At 39.6% G+C, this 17710-nt stretch overlaps 1 protein-coding gene across 4 annotated transcripts in view; it reads left to right on the top strand.

The window, feature by feature from the left end:
- Ercc5 (ERCC excision repair 5, endonuclease) overlaps window positions 1-17710 on the top strand; it is a 51600-nt gene that overhangs the window by 20268 nt on the left and 13622 nt on the right. For all 4 annotated transcript variants that reach the window (XR_004943585.1, XR_004943586.1, XM_036173170.1 and 1 more), the window contains 5 exons: window positions 2506-2753; window positions 3121-3240; window positions 3371-3584; window positions 5112-5256; window positions 16824-17024. Coding sequence is in view for 2 of the 4 variants with exons in the window: in XM_036173170.1 (XP_036029063.1) it covers window positions 2506-2753; window positions 3121-3240; window positions 3371-3584; window positions 5112-5256; window positions 16824-17024 (928 nt within the window). In the remaining 2 variants the exon portion in view is untranslated. The remainder of the gene's footprint in view (window positions 1-2505; window positions 2754-3120; window positions 3241-3370; window positions 3585-5111; window positions 5257-16823; window positions 17025-17710) is intronic.

Consider the following 17710-nt stretch of genomic DNA (forward strand, 5'->3'; position numbering starts at 1 on the left):
TATGTAGACATCCAGTTTGATCAGAATCATTTGTTGAAGGTGCTTTCTTTTTTCTAGTATGTATTTGTGGCTGTTTATAAAAAATCAGGTGTCTATAGGTGTGTGGATTTATGCCTGAGTCTTCAGTTTGTATCCATTGATCAATGTGTCTGTTTTTATGCCTATAACATGTGGTTTTTATTACTGCAGCTCTGTAGTACAACTTGAAATCCAGGATGGTGAGACCTCCCACAGTACTTTTATTGTTCAGAATAGTTTTTGCTTCCTGGGTATCTTAGTTAGGGTTTCGATTGCTGTGAAGAGATACCATGACCATGGCAAATGTTATAAGGGAAAACATTTAATTGGGGTAGTCAGAGGTTCTGCCCATTATCATCATGGTAGGAGATGGTAGTGTGCAGGCAGACAGGGTGCTGGAGAGGTAGCTGAGAGTTCTACATCTTACAGGTGACAGGAAGTGGTCTAAGACACTGGGTGGTATCTTGAGCATATATGAGACCTCCAAGACCACTTCCACAGTGACATATTTCCTCCCACAAGACCATAACTACAAGATCACATCTCCTAATAGTGCCACTCCCTTCAGAGGCCACTTCCTTTCAAACCACCACACTAGGTTTGTGTGTGTGTGTGTGTGTGTGTGTGTGTGTGTGTGTGTGTTTCTATTAGAAGCTCAAAATTGTCCATCTAAGATCTGTGGAGAGTTGTGTTGGAATTTCTAATAGGATTGCATTGAATCTGTAGGTTGCTTTTGGTAGGATGGCATTTTTACTATGTTAATTCTACCAATTGATGAGCATGGGAGATCTTTCCATCTCCTATGTCTTCTTCTATTTCTTCAAAGATGACATTTTATCATACAAATCGTTCACTTGCTTGTTACCCCAAGATATTTTTCTATTATTTGAGGCTATTGTGGAAGGTGTTGTTTCCATTATTTCTTTCTCAGTCTATTTGTCATTTGTATATAGGAGGGCTACTTATTATTTTTTTTTAAGTTAATCTTGTATCCAGCCATTTTGCTGAAAAGTGTGTATCAGCTGTAGGAGTTCCCAGGTGGAATTTTTATGGTCATGTATATATGCTATCATATAATCTGCAACTAAAGATACTTTGACTTCTTCCTTTCCAATTTGTATCCCATTGATTTCCTTCAATTGTCTTATTGTACTACGTAAGACTTCAAGCACTAGGCTGGAGAGATGGCTCAGAGGTTAAAAGCACTGGTTGCTCTTCCAGAGGTTCTGAGTTCAATTCCTAGCAATCACATGGTGGCTCACAACCATCTATAATTCAATCTTGTCCCCTCTTCTGGCGTGCAGGCATATATGTAGGCACACTGTATATATAATAAATAAATCTTTAAAAAAAAAAAAAGGCTTCAGGTACTATATTGAATAGGCCTGGAGAGAGTGGATAGCCCTGTCTTATTCCTAATTTTAGTGGAATTGCTTTGAGTTTCTCTCTGATTAATTTGATGTTGGCTATAGGTTAGCTGTAAACTGCCTTCATTATGTCTAGGTATGTATGTCCCTTATATCCCTGATCTCTCCAGGACTATTAATCATGAAGGGGTGTTGGATTTTGTCAAAGACATTTTCTGCATCTAATGAGATGATCATATGATTTTTTTCTTTAAGTTTGTTTATATGAGGGACTACATTTACTGATGTTCATATATTGAATGATTCCTGCATTTCTGGATGAAATGTACCTGATTATGGTAGATGATCTTTTCGATGTGTTCTTGGATTTGGTTTGCAAGTATTTTTATAGTAAGAATTTTCTTTGGGCTGCCAACTCACAAATAGTGACACTGAAACTTCTTATTATTTATAAAAGATTGGTCTTTAGCTTAGACTTGTTTTCAACTAGCTCTTATAACTTAACCCATATTTTTACTAATCTGCATTCTACCACGTGGCTTTTACCTCTCTCCCATTCTGTGTGCCTGTCTGCTTCCCCGGCTTCCTTTCTGGGTTTTAAAAAACAAGATTAGTTGACGGAACAAAATTTTTAAAAAGCTAATATGCAAATCTTTGAGAATTTGGTTCCCACTTTCAGTGACCAAAAGCCTAGCAGTTCAGTTTGTCTAATTGAGAAGGCTTGTTTGGAAGTGCTAGGTGAGCATTTGTAATGCAGTGTGTTTAAGAATAACAAGTTAGGGGCTGGAGCAATGGCTCAGAGGTTAAGAGCACTGGCTGCTCTTCTAGAGATTCTGAGTTCAAATCCCAGCAACCACATGGTGATTCACACCATCTATAATAAGATCTGGTGCCCTCTTCTAGTGGGCAGGGATACATGAAAACAGTATACTGTATACAAAATAAATAAATAAATCTTAAAAAAAAAAAGGATAACACGTTAGTTGCATGTTTGAGGTTATAGTCAAATCCTTTCCTTTGGAGTCTGACATTTTCAGGACTGTTCAGAAAGTTTTGATGACTTCAGAGTGTTTCTAATGTTCTCAGTGTAGATGAAGTGACATCATTATATTTTGGACAGGAAGTTTCATTGAGGTACAGAGTGTGGTCAGTGATGGTGAACTTCAAACAGTGTCATCAGAGCCTTCTAAACCTCCCTCTGAACAAGATAAAGAGGAACCAAGAGGAACTCTGGAGGAAGGAATCCCTAGGGACACAGAACACCTCCTACAGGACAGCTCTGACAGTGAGGACTTGGTCAAGGAAGAGCACAAAAAAACTGATGGATATGCTGAGGACTCACCTGATGAATGGCAAGATGTTGATTTGGTAATAATGTAATACCATGTTTTAATTTAGTGCCGAGGAAACCAAGCCTGTGGCTTTTGAGATTTTAAGAATTGTTGGATAAATATTTATTAGCTGTTTTTAATTCATCTTCTTGTTACTCATAGTTCCCTTTTGAAATGTAAGTTACTTTTGGGGTAGATAGGTTTCTCATATGATGTAATGAAGTGACTGAAAGAGACAGACTTGCCTGGAAATCTCAAGAGGAAAACATTGTAAGGAGAAACAACTTAATGGTTATTTCAGTCGAGGAAATGCAGGCTTTTTATTTTTTATTTTTATTTTTGTAACAAATGAACATAATTGGATCATGACTATAATGATCTGTGAATGGGAACATGTTTTATAGGAGGAACTAGACATCCTAGAGAGTAACCTCTTAGCAGAGCAGAATTCACTGGAAGCTCAAAAACAACAGCAAGAACGGATTGCTGTCTCTGTAACGGGCCAGATGTTTCTGGAAAGTCAGGTGAGTGTGACTTTAGCTTGGGCTTCAGTAGAATTGTCCTTACTGTAAGAAGGGCTGTATGATATTGTCACACCCTTTGTGGTCAAGGTCATCAGTGCATTTCCTTTCGGGTGGTTTCTCTTAACTACAGGAACTCTTGCGCCTGTTTGGCATTCCCTATATCCAGGCTCCCATGGAGGCAGAGGCGCAGTGTGCCATCCTGGACCTCACTGATCAGACTTCTGGGACCATCACTGATGATAGTGATATCTGGCTGTTTGGAGCCCGGCATGTCTATAAGAATTTTTTTAACAAAAACAAATTTGTAGAGTACTACCAATATGTGGACTTTCACAACCAATTAGGTAAGACTCAGATTGTGGTCACTTCCCACAGTTCACCCTCCTGATTTGCCTTGTGATTTTTCTTCTGAAGGATCTAATTTGATACATGAATGGAAATGGGAGGTCATAGGATTTTAAAAGTTGGATTTAAGAAGATAAAACCTTAGTGTTTTTCTTGCAGTTCACTCGTCTACAAGGTTAGTTGAGTTACCTTACATTGAATCAGAGATGCTCTCATAGGGTAGGGAATGGAGCCATTGGTGCTCCTGATGTTGACCACACATTCATCCATTCGTTCAGCTGGGAAATGCACACTGAGTGGCTCTCATGCCAGTCATTCTTGACAGTGGAAAAATAGCAGACAATTAAATAATCTAATGGAAGGAAAAGATGCTGGCTATGTTTACAAGTTATGATGTAATACTTGGTGTGCACCATGGGGGAAAAAAAAGAAGCAGAACAAGAATGAGGACCAACTGTAGGAGAGCACATGATGTTCCTCACAGAGGTGTCCTTAGGGAAGGCTTTGTTTATGGCAGCATAGGGCAGACTCCCTAAGGAAATAGTAAGCAAAACTATAAATAAATACTCAACAAAGATCATGTCAGAGGGACTTAAAGATTTTCAAGGCCTCGAGGCAGAAGATTGCTTATGTACATGTTCTAGAGAAATAAGAAGGCCAGTGACAATGTGGGAGGAGGAGGATATCAGTAGTTACACAGAGAGAAGAAACAGAAGCCTCATATTGTCTGGTACACCTGAGAGAACAGTGCCCGTGTCCTGGATGTGGGATATGGGAGGAGGAGGATATCAATAGTTACACCAGAGAGAAGAAACTGAAGCCTCATAGTGTCTGGTACACCAGAGAAAACAGTGCCCGTGTCCTGGATGTGGGATATGGGAGGAGGGCTTCTAGCTTCCTGTTTCTGGGCTAATGGTAGAACACAGCAGCGGAACAGAATTGAGTTGGGGTAAGTTCAGTTTGAGAGGCTCATTAGATCTACAGACAGTTAGTAAGGGAATGCATGTGCCTGTGGTCAGGAGGAGCAGATTAGATAGCTAAATGTAGAGGTCAGCATGTATAAAGAATTCAAAATGAGAATGGAGCCTGTTGGTGGTGGTGCACGCCTTTAATTTCAGCACTCAGGAGGCAGAGACAGGCAGATCTTTGTGAGTTCAAGGCCAGCCTGGTCTACAAAGTGAGTTCCAGGACAGGCTCCAAGGCTACAGAGAAACCCTGTCTCAAAAAAAAAAAAAAAAAAAAAAAACAGAAAAAGAAAAAAGTTTAAAACTTAAAATCTCAATATAATGATACTTACCAAAAGAACCTATTTTTTTTTTTTTTTAATGTGGAGCTGAGGATCACACCCAGGGCCTTGCGCTTAGGCAAGCGCTCTACCACTGAGCTAAATCCCCAACCAGAACCTATTTTTAAATGCAACATGTCTCTTTGGATGTTGGTTTATCATACACAGTTTATATAACAAAAATACTTACGTTATATAACTTTTATAAAAATATTTAATCTAATTGTTGCTATTCATACAGGATTGGACCGGAACAAATTAATCAACTTGGCTTATCTACTGGGCAGCGATTATACTGAAGGGATCCCAACTGTTGGCTGTGTAACAGCCATGGAGATTCTCAACGAATTCCCTGGACGAGGCCTGGACCCACTCCTAAAATTCTCGTAAGGCTTTTTCTTCATGCCTTTAATTCAGGTATTTATATAAATACTCAGATTAAAAGAAAAAAATTTAAATACACTGAGTTCTTACTGTATTGCCTATGCTGAGCTCAAACTTGCAGTCCTCCAGCCTTAGCTTCCTACATAGTTGCTACTGTTGGTGTGTGCCACCACACTGGAGGATCTGTTTCTAAAATCATGATGTCCCAAGCCACTGTTCATTGAAGGAACAGTGGGAAACAGCAGCTCTGGTTTCTAGGGCCCTTGTGAGTCTGTTTTCTTCTTAGTCATGCCTGGTTTATCCTATTCCAAGGACACAGAGCCCGTTATGCAGTGTTCATTAGTGTGTGAGCTGCCTCTGAGTTCATTTAGATGTTTGTAAAGTAGCTGATATGAGTTATCTGCAGGCTTCAGCAATGGGAAATGTAAGTAGTTGCAATCTACATCCTCAAGGTTCCTTGTGGGGATTGGGTAATGGAAAAGCAAATGAAATCATTCAGTGTTGCTAGGGAAATTATTCACCACATGTTCAGTGTTATGAAAGAAGTTGACCAGAAAAGTGCTTGGGGGTCCAGGGCCAGGAACATAAGTCACTGCCCATGAAAATGCATGTGCTGAAGCAGACGAGCACTGTGCTTGAGCTGCAACATCTGACTTAGGAGACCAATTATGTATTCCTTCACCATGGCTGTGACAAGTATCTTAAGCCACTTAAGGAAGGTTAATTTTATTGATTTGGCTGATGGTTCAGGGTATAGTCTGTCATGGCCAGGCAAGCATGACAGTCAGAAGCAGAGAGAAATATATACTGTACTCAGCTCACTTTCTCCTTTTCATTCAGTCTGGACCCCAGTCTATGAGATGGCTGCTGCTCATATTTAGGAGGACAGACTTCATACCTAAATTAATTCAGCCTAAAAACCCTGTCACAGACATGCCCAGAGGTTTGTCTCTATAGTGAATCTAGATGCTGTCCATTTTGCAGTCAGTATTAATTGTCAGAGACTCCCAATCCCAAAGATTGGTAGGAGCTGTGTCTCTGAAAGTAGTTTTAAAAATTGTGTTTATATACTTATTTTTAAAGATTTATTTATTTTTATGTATACGGGTGTTTTGCCTACATGTAAGTCTATCACAAGCGTACAGTGCCTGCAGAGGCCAGAAGAGGGTGTCAGATCCCCTGGGACTGGATTTACAGATAGTTATTAGCCACAATGTAGGTGTTGAGAATTGAACCTGAGTCCTCTGGAAGAGCAGCAGGTGCTCTTAATCTTTGAGCCATCTCAGTGTGGAAAGTCAGAACAACTTATGAGGGTTAGTACTCTTTCCACCTATGGGTCCTAGTGATTGAACTTAGGTCATCTGGCTTGGCAGCAAGCACTTTTACCTGTTAAACCATCTTGCTGACTCAGAAAGTAGCTTTTTCATAAGTTTTCCCTCAGTGGCTTGTTTTTTGTTTTTTGCTTTAAAAAAAAAAAACCTTGAAATATGACTCCCATAAATTCATCCCTTTAAAAGGTACAATTCATTGTTGTCTAGTTTATTCACTAGTTTATTCACAGGAAATCAGTTTAATTCGATTGTGTTCTCTGTAGTTGAATCTCCTGTGTTTGAAAAAATGCAGGGACCTTATGGTCTGAAGAGTGAATACTTAGATGCAATGTGAAATTGCAGTGATTGCTGGCTCCATACAGCCTCAGGGCACATGCGGCACACTCATCTAATGCTTCCTTTCTTTTATTGTACTTTTCTTTTTGAAAAATTGTCATACTGGGGCTAAGTTATTACATAGCTCACCAAACATGGTTGGTAAATAACTATGTAGCTACAAATAACATTCTTCCACAAATGCATAAATATGTCATAGAAATATTACATAGTATGCATCAAAATGATTATACTTAACACTTTGGTTTATGTAATTGCAATTAATTAGAAGCTACAATTACATGCACATTACACCCATTAAACATGCACATACATGCACACATGTGTGCTAGCTGGAGTATTGTTTGATATAGTTTTTTTTTTTTACATTGTTTTTCCTTTTACTGAAAATAGATTTTTTTTTCCCTTATATAATATATCCTGATTGTGGTTTCTCCTCCCTCTGCTCCCAGCTCCTTTCCACTTCAACTTCCATTTGGATCCACCCCCTTTCTGTCTCTCATTAGAAAATAAATAGGTTTCTATGGGATAATAATAAAGTAAAATAAGTTAAAATAAACACTAACACATTAGAATTGTGAAAAACAAACAAACAGAACGAAAAGAGCCTAAGGGAAGGCACAAGAAACAGAGACCCACTATTCGAATGTGCAGGAATTCATAAAAACAGTAAATTGGAAGCCAATATATATAGGCAAAGGATACTCTTCTGGGTTCCTTGAACCCTGAGGGGAGGGACTTGATAGACACATCCCATTTAGGGCTGGGTGTTCTAAGATCTCTCACTCTCTGCATAATATCTGGCTGTGGTTCTCTGTGTTTGTTTCCATGTGCTTCAAGAGGAAGCTTCTCTGATTATGGCTGAGTATAGCAGAATGTCATCATGATTCATTTTATTGCTACATTTTTTTTTTTTTTTAAAGACTATTAGTATTTGGTTTTACCCTTGGTCCCTGGGCTATTTTTTTTTTTTTTTTTTTTTTTTTTTCGAGACAGGATTTCTCTGTGTAGCTTTGCGCCTTTCCCGGAACTCACTTGGTAGCCCAGGCTGGCCTCGAACTCACAGAGATCCACCTGGCTCTGCCTCCCGAGTGCTGGGATTACAGGAGTGCGCCACTATGGCCCGGCCGAGTCTCAGGTTCTTGGTCACCCAAACAGGGTCAGGTGTAGCTTCCATCTTCTGGTGTGGGCCTTAAGTCAAATCAGATATTGTTTGGTTATTTCTACAAGCTTTGTACCACCATTGCTCTTACATGTCTTGCAACCATGATACCATTATAGTTAAAAGGATTTGTTCCTGGGTTGGTATTTACATTTATCTTTTAGTAGCATGTGGAGTACCTTCCTGTATAGAAGACAACAGCACATAGGGGTGAAGGTCATGTAGGCACCAGTTCAACCTCTCCATGTTCAATGAGTTGTGTAGGTGTTGTCTTCAGCAATGGGTTTTTGCTGTCAGTCTGTGGAGAGCTATCTATAGTCTTGATGACATCTGGGTTGTTTGGGGTTCCCATGGTAACCAACAACTCAACTAGATGTAACCCAATCCTAGAGCTGAAAGTTTCAATTGATGACAAGAGATGTCTGTTTGGGGCTCTGTCTCTTCCATCATTTGGCAATTTTATTTAGATCACCTTCATATATGTATATATTTTAGGAAGTTTCTACTGTAGAAACTTCAAATGGCTCTTAAATTTAGCTATCTCTCCCCATATTTCCTCTATCATCTGCCTCTCTCTTCCTTCTCCACACTTGATTGTCCTGTTCCAGCTAAACCTCCATCTATAACTATCTATTTTATTTCCCTTTCCTGGAGAGATATTTCTATTCCCCCTTTGTTCCTTACTCTATACCTCATCTCTGTGATTCTATGGATTGTAGCTTGGTTACCACTGACAACAGCTAATTCACATATCAGTGAATACGTAACCATATTTGTCCTTCCAGGTTTGCGTTAACTCACCAGAATGATTTTTTTTCTAGTTCCATTCATTTACCTGCAAATTTCATGATTCCATTTTTTTTTAATGGCAATGTAATACTCCATTGTGTAAATGTACCACATTTTCTTTATGTGTGTATTCTTCTGTTGAGGGACATATAGGTTATTTCCAATTTCTGGCTATGATGAATAGAAGAGCAGAGAACATGGTTGAGCAAGTATCCTTGTGGTAGGACCTTTGGATATATGCCCCAAAGTGTTATAACTAGATCTTGAGGTAGATCGGTTCCTGTAGTTGGAATGTTTTTCCAGTCCTGCCTAGACCTGCGGTCCTGCAGCTGCTTATAAAATAATCACTCTGAAGCTTATATTAATTATAACTGCTTGGTCATTAGCTCAGGCTTATTACTGACTAGCTCTTACACTTAAATTAACCCATAATTCTTATCTAAGTTTAGCCATGTGGCTTGGTACCTTTTCTCAGTTCTGCCTTGTCATCTTGCTTCCTCTGTGTCTGGCTGGTGACTCCTGACTCTGCTTTTCCTCTTCCCAGCATTCCTTTAGTCTGCTCTCCCACCTATACTTCCTGCCTGGCTACTGACCAATCTGTGTTTTATTAAACCTATGTACAAAAACATTCTCCCACAGCATTTCCCCTTTTCTGTCTAAACAAAAAGGAAGGTTTTAACTTTAACATAGTAAAATTACATATTATAGAACAGTTATCAAGCAAGAATTACAATTACAATGTCTAGTCTATTTGTATTTGGCAAAATTAAAGAAAATATTCTATTTTATATTTGTGAGTCTAAAGTTTCATATCTAATTTCTCTTTTATCATAACTAAGCAAAATTATAACTATCTAGTCTTCAGCTCTATCAAAGACCACAGAAGGAATGTGGTGATGAATTGTGCCCCCCAATATACTGTGTTTCCTAATAAAATTTGCCTGGAGATGAGAGGAAAAAGCCAGCCACTATATAGAAGTCAGGTAGTAGTAGCACACGCCTTAAGTCCTATCACTTTACAGGCAGGGAGCTGTCTGGATCTCTCAGTTCAAGGCCACACTGGGGAACAGAGCCAGGCATGGTGACACACACCTTTAATCCCAGCACCAACCATAGAGGTCTGGCGGTCTGTACAGACAGACAGGAAGTGACAGAGCTGGGCAGGAAGAGGAAGTGATATAGCTGGGCTGAGAGAGCAAATGAGAGAACAGAATAGAAAGGCATATAGGTGTAGGTAGACAGGAAGTAGCTTACCTTTGGAAGCTGCAGTGTTGTGGCTTTTCCTATTTTCCTGATCTCTCAGGTTTTCACCCCTATATCTGGCTCTGAGGTTTTTTTTTTTTTTTTTTTTGTTTTTTTATAAGACCATTTAGCAATTCATCTACAAGTTCTCATCTTTCTGATGAGCCACCGCATTGATTAACATTCTGTCAGTACAAATTCGCACTCACAGAGCAGAGCAATGGATGAGTGTTCCCTTATTCCACATCCTTGCCAGCATAAGCTGTCATTTTTGTTTTTGATCTTAGCCATTCTGACAGGTGTAAGATGCAATCTCAAAGTAGTTTTGATTTGCATTTCTCAGTACCTACCTACATCAGTTGGCCTCTGGGGGCACCTAAACATATGTGACAGACATGAACATACTCAAAAAAAACTTGGAAAGAAAGCATTATTTTTCCCTTGCATTTTGGTATTGATGAAGACTACTGTTAGGCTTCTGAACTCCAGATTGGATTCCCAAGTCACTTATTGAGGTGGACTGCAGGCTGGAACCTAGGTCCTGGTACTAGTTATATGTAAAGAAGTAGAACTGAAGGGTAGGTGTTCTTTAGGATCCACTGAATGATTGGGTAGGTGAGGAGATGTTTTAACTTCCATCATATTTCCTACCAGTTTTCTGTTGTCACATTGTAGTTCCCTACCTTAAACCTCTGTAACCTCCCCCAGTAGCATGTCGTGGTTTGTTTCTGACTCTGAAGCTTGCTCAGGGTTGGGAGTTTTTTGTTCCTGTTCCCTGTCTTTGAACAGTTCAAAGCTCAAGGACCTGCTGAATGTTTCACATATAAGGCAGTAGGTACTGTCAGTTAAGAGACAGATAGAATGCCAGCAGGCCTTGGATCCTCTCCATCTAGACCTCTGCCTGGGCACAGGCTCCTCAAGCTGTGGTGGATGCTTCCAGTGGTAGCTTTTTCCAGAGACAGGCTTGTCTCAGGCTCTGAGGTTATCACTTCCTGATCATTATCTAAGTCACAGGTGAAAGAATGGCACTGGTTACTGGCGGAAAGGTCACGGTCATGACAGAACCCGGTTACTTAATAGCGGAGCTTTATTAGGAGGAAGGGAGGAGGGATAAAAGGACCAGGCCTGGGGAGGAAAGAGAGAGAGAAAGATGGGGGGGTAGGGGGGCGGAGAGGCAGCAGAGCAGAGAGAGAGAGGATGGGGTCTGCGTCCAGCTTTTTTAAGGCACAGATTGTATGACCATGCCATGCACATATAGTCTCCAGTGCACATTCATGATGTAAAACGCAAGACCTTGAACTGCGCATGTGTAGCTGAAGTAAGGGCAGAATTCTAACAATAGGAACGAGTAATCTCACTTCTTGATAGGGGTTAAAAGGGAAAAAGAAAAAGCATGGCTTTCTTTAAATTGCCATACTAAATTATCATTAAGATGGGAAAAAATTTAAAATGGACTTAATATAAAAAAATCAAAACTGTCTATTTTTGCTTAGAACATTGCCCAACACACCAGAGAACAATAGTTCTTGCTACTATTTATAATTTAAAAGACCTACTTACTGTCTCTCTTTCTGCACGTATACCTTCTGTTTGTCATGCCCTACTTTGTGTTGAATGATACCTGCGCTAAAGTGACCATTGTATTCTTGTCATTCTTTTTCTATTTTTTATTTTTTTTATTATTAGGAAATTTTCTATTCACTTTACATACCAACCACAGATCCTCCCTCTTCCCAAACCCTAGCCTTGCCCCCCAACCCATCCTCCATCCCCACATTTCCCAAGTCAAGGTCTTCTATGAGGAGTCAGCAGAGCCTGGGACACTCAGCTGAGGCAGACTCAAGCCCCTCCCCCTGCACTAAGGCTGTGCAAGGTGTTAAACCCTGGTCTTCAAAAAGCCCACCCATACACCAGGGACGGATCCCAATCCTCCTCCCTGGATGCTCCCCAAACAGTTCAAGCCAAACAAGCTAAATAACTGTCTCCTGTATCCTGCCTAGTCCAGTCCTATGGGGGCTCCACAGCTATTAGTCCACAGTTCATGGGCTTCCACTAGTGTGGCTCATCATCTCTGCACGTATTCCCATCATGATCTCAACATCCCCTGCCCACAAAACCCCTCCTCTTTCTCATCGATTGGATTCCTGGAGCTCAGCCTGGGGCTCAGCCATGGATCTCTGCATCTGCTTGCATCAGTCACTGGATGAAGGCTCTATGATGACAGTTAGGGTATTCACTAGTCTGGTCACCAGAGTAGACCAGTCCAGGCACCCTCTTGACCATTGCCAGTAGTCTAAGGTGGGGTCATCCTTGTGGATTCCTGAGAACTTCCCCGGCACCCTGCCTCTTCCTATTTCCATGATGTCTTCATTTATCATGGTATCTCTTTCCCTGTTCCAGCTCGACTGTCCCATTTCCTTATGTTCTCATCTCCCATTCGTTGCCCTTCGTTACCCCCACCCCCACTCCCAGTTTGCTCACGTAGATCTCATCTATTTCTTCTTTGCTGGGCTATCTATGTGTCCGTTTTAGGGCCCTCCTTGTTAGCTAGCTTCTCTGGAGCTGTGGGTTGTAGTCTGGTTATCCTTTGCCTTAAATCTAGAATCTACTTATGAGTGAGTACATACCATGTTTGTCCTTCTGAGTCTGGGTTACCTCACTCAGGATGATATTTTCTAGTTCCATCCATTTGCCTGCAAATTTCATGTCATTGTTTTTTACTGCTGAGTGTATTTGTGTATTTGTGCCACATTTTCTTTATCCATTCTTCCCTTGAGGGCCATCTAGGTGGTTTCCCGTTTCTGGCTATTACGAATAATGCTGCTATGAACATAGTTGAGCATGTGTCCTAGAGGTAAGATTGAGCATTCTTTGGTTATATGTCCAAGAGTGGTGTCATGGGGTCTTGAAGTAGATTGATTCCCAATTTTCTGGGAACCTGCCATACTGATTTCCAGAGTGGCTGTATAAGTTTGCATTTCCACCAACAGTGGAGAAGTGTTCCCCTTGCTCTATATCCTCTCCAGCATAGGCTGTCTTCAGTGTTTTTGATCCTAGCCATTCTGACAGGTGTAAGGTGGTATTTCAGAGTCATTTTGATTTGCATTTCCCTGATGACTAAGGATATTGAGCAATTCTTTAAATGTCTTTCAGCTATTTGAGATTCTTTGGTTGAGAATTCTCTGTTAAGCTCTGTAGCTCATTTTTTAATTGGATTGTTCATTATTTTGATGTCTAGTCATGAGTTCTTTATATATTTTGGAGAGCAGCCCTCTGTCAGATGTAGGGTTGGTGAAGATCTTTTTCCATTCTGTAAGCTGTAGTTTTGTCTTATTGACCATGTACTTTGCCCTACAAAAGCTTCTCAGTTTCAGGAGGTCCCATTTATTAATTATTGCTCTCAGTGTCTGTGCTACTGGTGTTATATTTAGGAAGTGGTGTTATATTTAGAAGTTCAAGACTTCTTCCTACTTTCTCTTCTATCAAGTTGAGTGTAAACTAGATTTATATTGAGGTTTTTGATCCACTTGGACTTGTGTTTTGTGCATGGTGACAGATCAGGATCTATTTGCAATCTTGGTTCAAGTGTTGGTTTTTATGCCAGTACTAAGCTATTTTTATTGCTATAGCTCTATAGTAGAGCTTGAGGTCAGGGATCGTCATGCCTCTAGAAGTTGCTTTATTATATAGGATTCTTTTAACTATCCTGGGTTTTTTGTTTTTCCATATGAAGTTGAGCATTGTTCTTTCCAGGTCTGTGAAGAATTGTGTTGGGATTTTGATGGGTATTGGCATTGAATCTGTAGACTGCTTTTGGTAAGATTGCCATTTTTACTATATTAATACTACATATCCATGAGCATGAGAAATCTTTCCATTTTCTGACATCTTCTTCAATTTCTTTCTTCAGAGACTTCAAGTTCTTATCATACAGGTCCTTCACTTTTTAAGTTAGAGTTACCCCAAGGTATATATATTTTTGTGGCTATTGTAAAGGGTGCTGTTTCTCTGATTTCTTTCTCGGCCCATTTATCATTTGTATAAAGAAGGGCTACTAATATTTTTGAGTTAATCTTGTATCCTGCTACTTTACTGAAGGTGTTTATCAGCTGTAGGAGTCCCCTGGTAGAACTTTTGGGGTCACTTATGTATACTGTCATATCGTCTGCAAATAGTGAAAGTTTGACTTCTTCCTTTCCAATTTGTACCCCCTTGATCTCCTTTTGTTGTCTTATTGCTCTAGCTAGAATTCAAGTACTATCTTGAGTAAATATGGGGAAAGTGTTCCTGATTTTAGAGGAATCGCTTTGTGTTTCTCTCCATTTAATTTGGTGTTGGCTGTTGGCTTGCTGTAAATTGTCTTTATTATGTTTAGGTATATTCCTTGTATTCCTGATCTCTCCAAGACCTTTATCATGAAGGGGTGTTGGATTTTGTCAAAGGCTTTTCAGCATCTAATGAGATGATCATGTTGTTTTTTTTTCTTTCAGTTTGTTTATATGGTGCATTACATTGAAAATTGACATATTTTCACATGTTGAACCATCCTTGTATTCCTGGGATGAAGCCTACTTGGTTATGGGGGATAATTTTTTTGATGTGTTCTTGGATTCGGTTAGCCAGTATTTTATTGAGTATTTTTACATCAATGTTCATGAGGGAGATTGGTTTGTAATTCTCTTTCTTTGTTGCATCTTTATGTGGTTTGGGTATCAGGGTAACTGTAGCCTCATAAAGAATTTGGTAATGTTCCTTCTGTTTCTATTGTATGGAACAATTTGGAGAGTATTGGTATTAGCTCTTCTTTGAAAATGTGTAGAATTCTGTGCTGAAACCATCTGGCCCTGGGCTTTTTTTTGCTTGGGAGACTTTTAATGACTGTTTCTATTTCCTTAGGGGTTATTGGTCTATTTAAGTAGTTTGTTTGGTCTTGGTTTAACTTTGGTATGTTGCGTCTATCCAGAAAATTGTCCATTTCTTTTAGTTTTTCCAATTTTGTGGAGAAATCTGGGACACCATGAAAAGGCCAAACCTAAGAATAATAGGGATTGAAGAAGGAGAAGAATACCAACTCAAAGACACAGAAAATATATTCAACAAAATCATAGAAGAAAACTTTCCCAACCTAAAGAAGTAAATGCCTATAAATATACAAGAAGCTGACAGATCACCAAATAGATTGGATCCAAAATAAAGGTCCCTTCTCCACATAATAATCAAACCACTAAACATACAAAATAAAGAAAAAATATTAAGAGCTGCAAAGGAAAAAGGCCAAGTAACATATAAAGGCAGATCCATAATAATAACACCTGACTTCTCAATGGAGACACTAAAAGCCAGAAGGTCCTGGATACTAATAGACCATGGATGCCAACCCAGACTATTATACCCAGCAAAACTCTCAATCACCATAGACGGAATAAACAAAATATTCCATGATAAAACCAGATTTAAACAATATCTTTCCACAAATCCAGCCCTGCAGAAAGCACTAGAAGGAAAAATCCAACCTAAGGAAGTTAGATACACCCAAGAAAATACAGGCAATAGATTATCCCACACCAACAAATACCAAAGAAGAGAAACACACAAAACTACCACCAAAATATAACAGGAATTAACATTCACTGGTCATTAATATCCATTAATATCAATGGTTTCAATTCACCTATAAATAGACACAGGCTAACAGAATGGATACGAAAACAAGATCCATTCTTCGGCTGTGTACAAGAAACACACCTCAACTTCAAAGACATTTCAGACACACCTCAGAATGAAAGGCTGGGAAAAGACTTTCCAATCAAAAGAAGCAAGCTGGTGTAGCTATCCTAATATCTAATAAAATAGACTTCAAACTAGAATCAATCAAAAGAGATCAGGAAGGACATTACATATTTATCACAGGGAAAATCCATCAAGATGAAGTCTCAGTTCTGAACATTTTGTGTTATGACTTTGCTGGTTTTATTGTTTTCTTTGACTGATGAATCTATTTCCTCTATTGTGTCTTCAACACCAGGGATTTACTGATTTCTTCCAATTTTTTGTTTGTCTTTTCCCGATTTCTTTAAGGGAATTATTCATTTCCTCTTTAAGGACCACTATCATCTTCTTAATGTCATTTTTAAGGTCAATTTCTTCTGTTTCTTCTGCATTGGGATGTTTGGGTCTTGCTGATGCAGGTTCTGATGGAGCCATATCCTGCAGTGGATGGTGGTGTGGGGGCACAGGGTTGTGCCCTTGGGCCCAAAGCCTAGAGACTGGGGTGTTTGGGTATGAGGACAAAGACTCACCTCTTAGTCCGGTTGGTGCTGGTGGGCTGTGTCTCTGTTCTTGACATTTTTTGGATCCATTTTTGAATTCATTTCACTGACAAGAGGCCTGGAGAGTTGTGGCTTTGTGCTACTGTGGTTTGAGTGGGCATTCTGGGGTTTGTTATCTGACAGTCCATCCTCACTTGTGAAATCTTGAGCAAAGTACTTTTGTGGGAGTTATTTCCTCTTCTGAGAAGTGAGGGTAATGACATGACACATGAAATACTTGACACAGTATAAGGTCTGTACCCTGTAGCTTAGTATTACATATCACATACATTTGTGCTAGAATCCAGACTTAACTGAACTTTTACTTTATATCTTTCCCTTCAGTGTGGCAACTGTAACATCTCCCTGCCTTGTAAGTCATTGCTTCTGTTATCTTACAGAGAGTGGTGGCATGAAGCTCAAAACAGCAAGAAGGTTGCAGCCAATCCCCAGGATACCAAAGTAAAAAAGAAGTTACGGAAGTTGCAGCTGACACCTGGCTTCCCCAACCCTGCGGTTGCAGATGCCTACCTTAGGCCTGTGGTGGATGACTCCAGGGGATCGTTTCTGTGGGGCAAACCTGATGTTGACAAGATTAGAGAATATCCTTTCTTAAAATTTATGGGAGTATTAAGCCATAGATTTGTTGGGTTTAAAACTTATGGGACAGGAACCTAGCTTTGTTTTTTTTCTCCAATGTTCCATTTATCTGAGACCCTGTCTTTTCCTCTTTAGTTTTACTGAGCTCTCTCTCTCTCTCTCTCTCTCTCTCTCTCTCTCTCTCTCTCTCTCTCCCTTTCTCTCTCTTTCTTTCTTTTTCATGCTAGCTTCATGCATATGAGGCAAGTATCCTTCAGTAAGAATCTTAACTTGAAACAAGAGCTACAGCATGCATGACATGACATATGTTTAAGATTAATTATTCTGAAAGAATATGGAAGATTAGTGGCTTTCCATTATATGCATTTAAATAATAATTTGGATGGTGGTTTCAGTACCTACAAGAGATTTAACCCAGATATAACTTTTCTTTCTTTCTTTCTTTTCTTTTCTTTCTTTTTTTTTTTTTTTTTTGAGATAGGGTTTCTCTGTGTAGCTTTAGAGCCTGTCCTGGCACTCACTCTGTAGACCAGGCTGGCCTCAAACTCACAGAGATCCGCCTGCCTCTGCCTCCCGAGTACTGGGATCAAAGGTGTGCACCACCACCTGGCAATATATATATATATATATATATGCATTGTTGTTTTGCCTGCTTATATGTCTGTGTGAAGTTGTCAGATCTTGGAAG

Source organism: Onychomys torridus, chromosome 23 (assembly GCF_903995425.1).
Source record: "Onychomys torridus chromosome 23, mOncTor1.1, whole genome shotgun sequence".
NCBI classification, from domain to species: domain Eukaryota; kingdom Metazoa; phylum Chordata; class Mammalia; order Rodentia; family Cricetidae; genus Onychomys; species Onychomys torridus.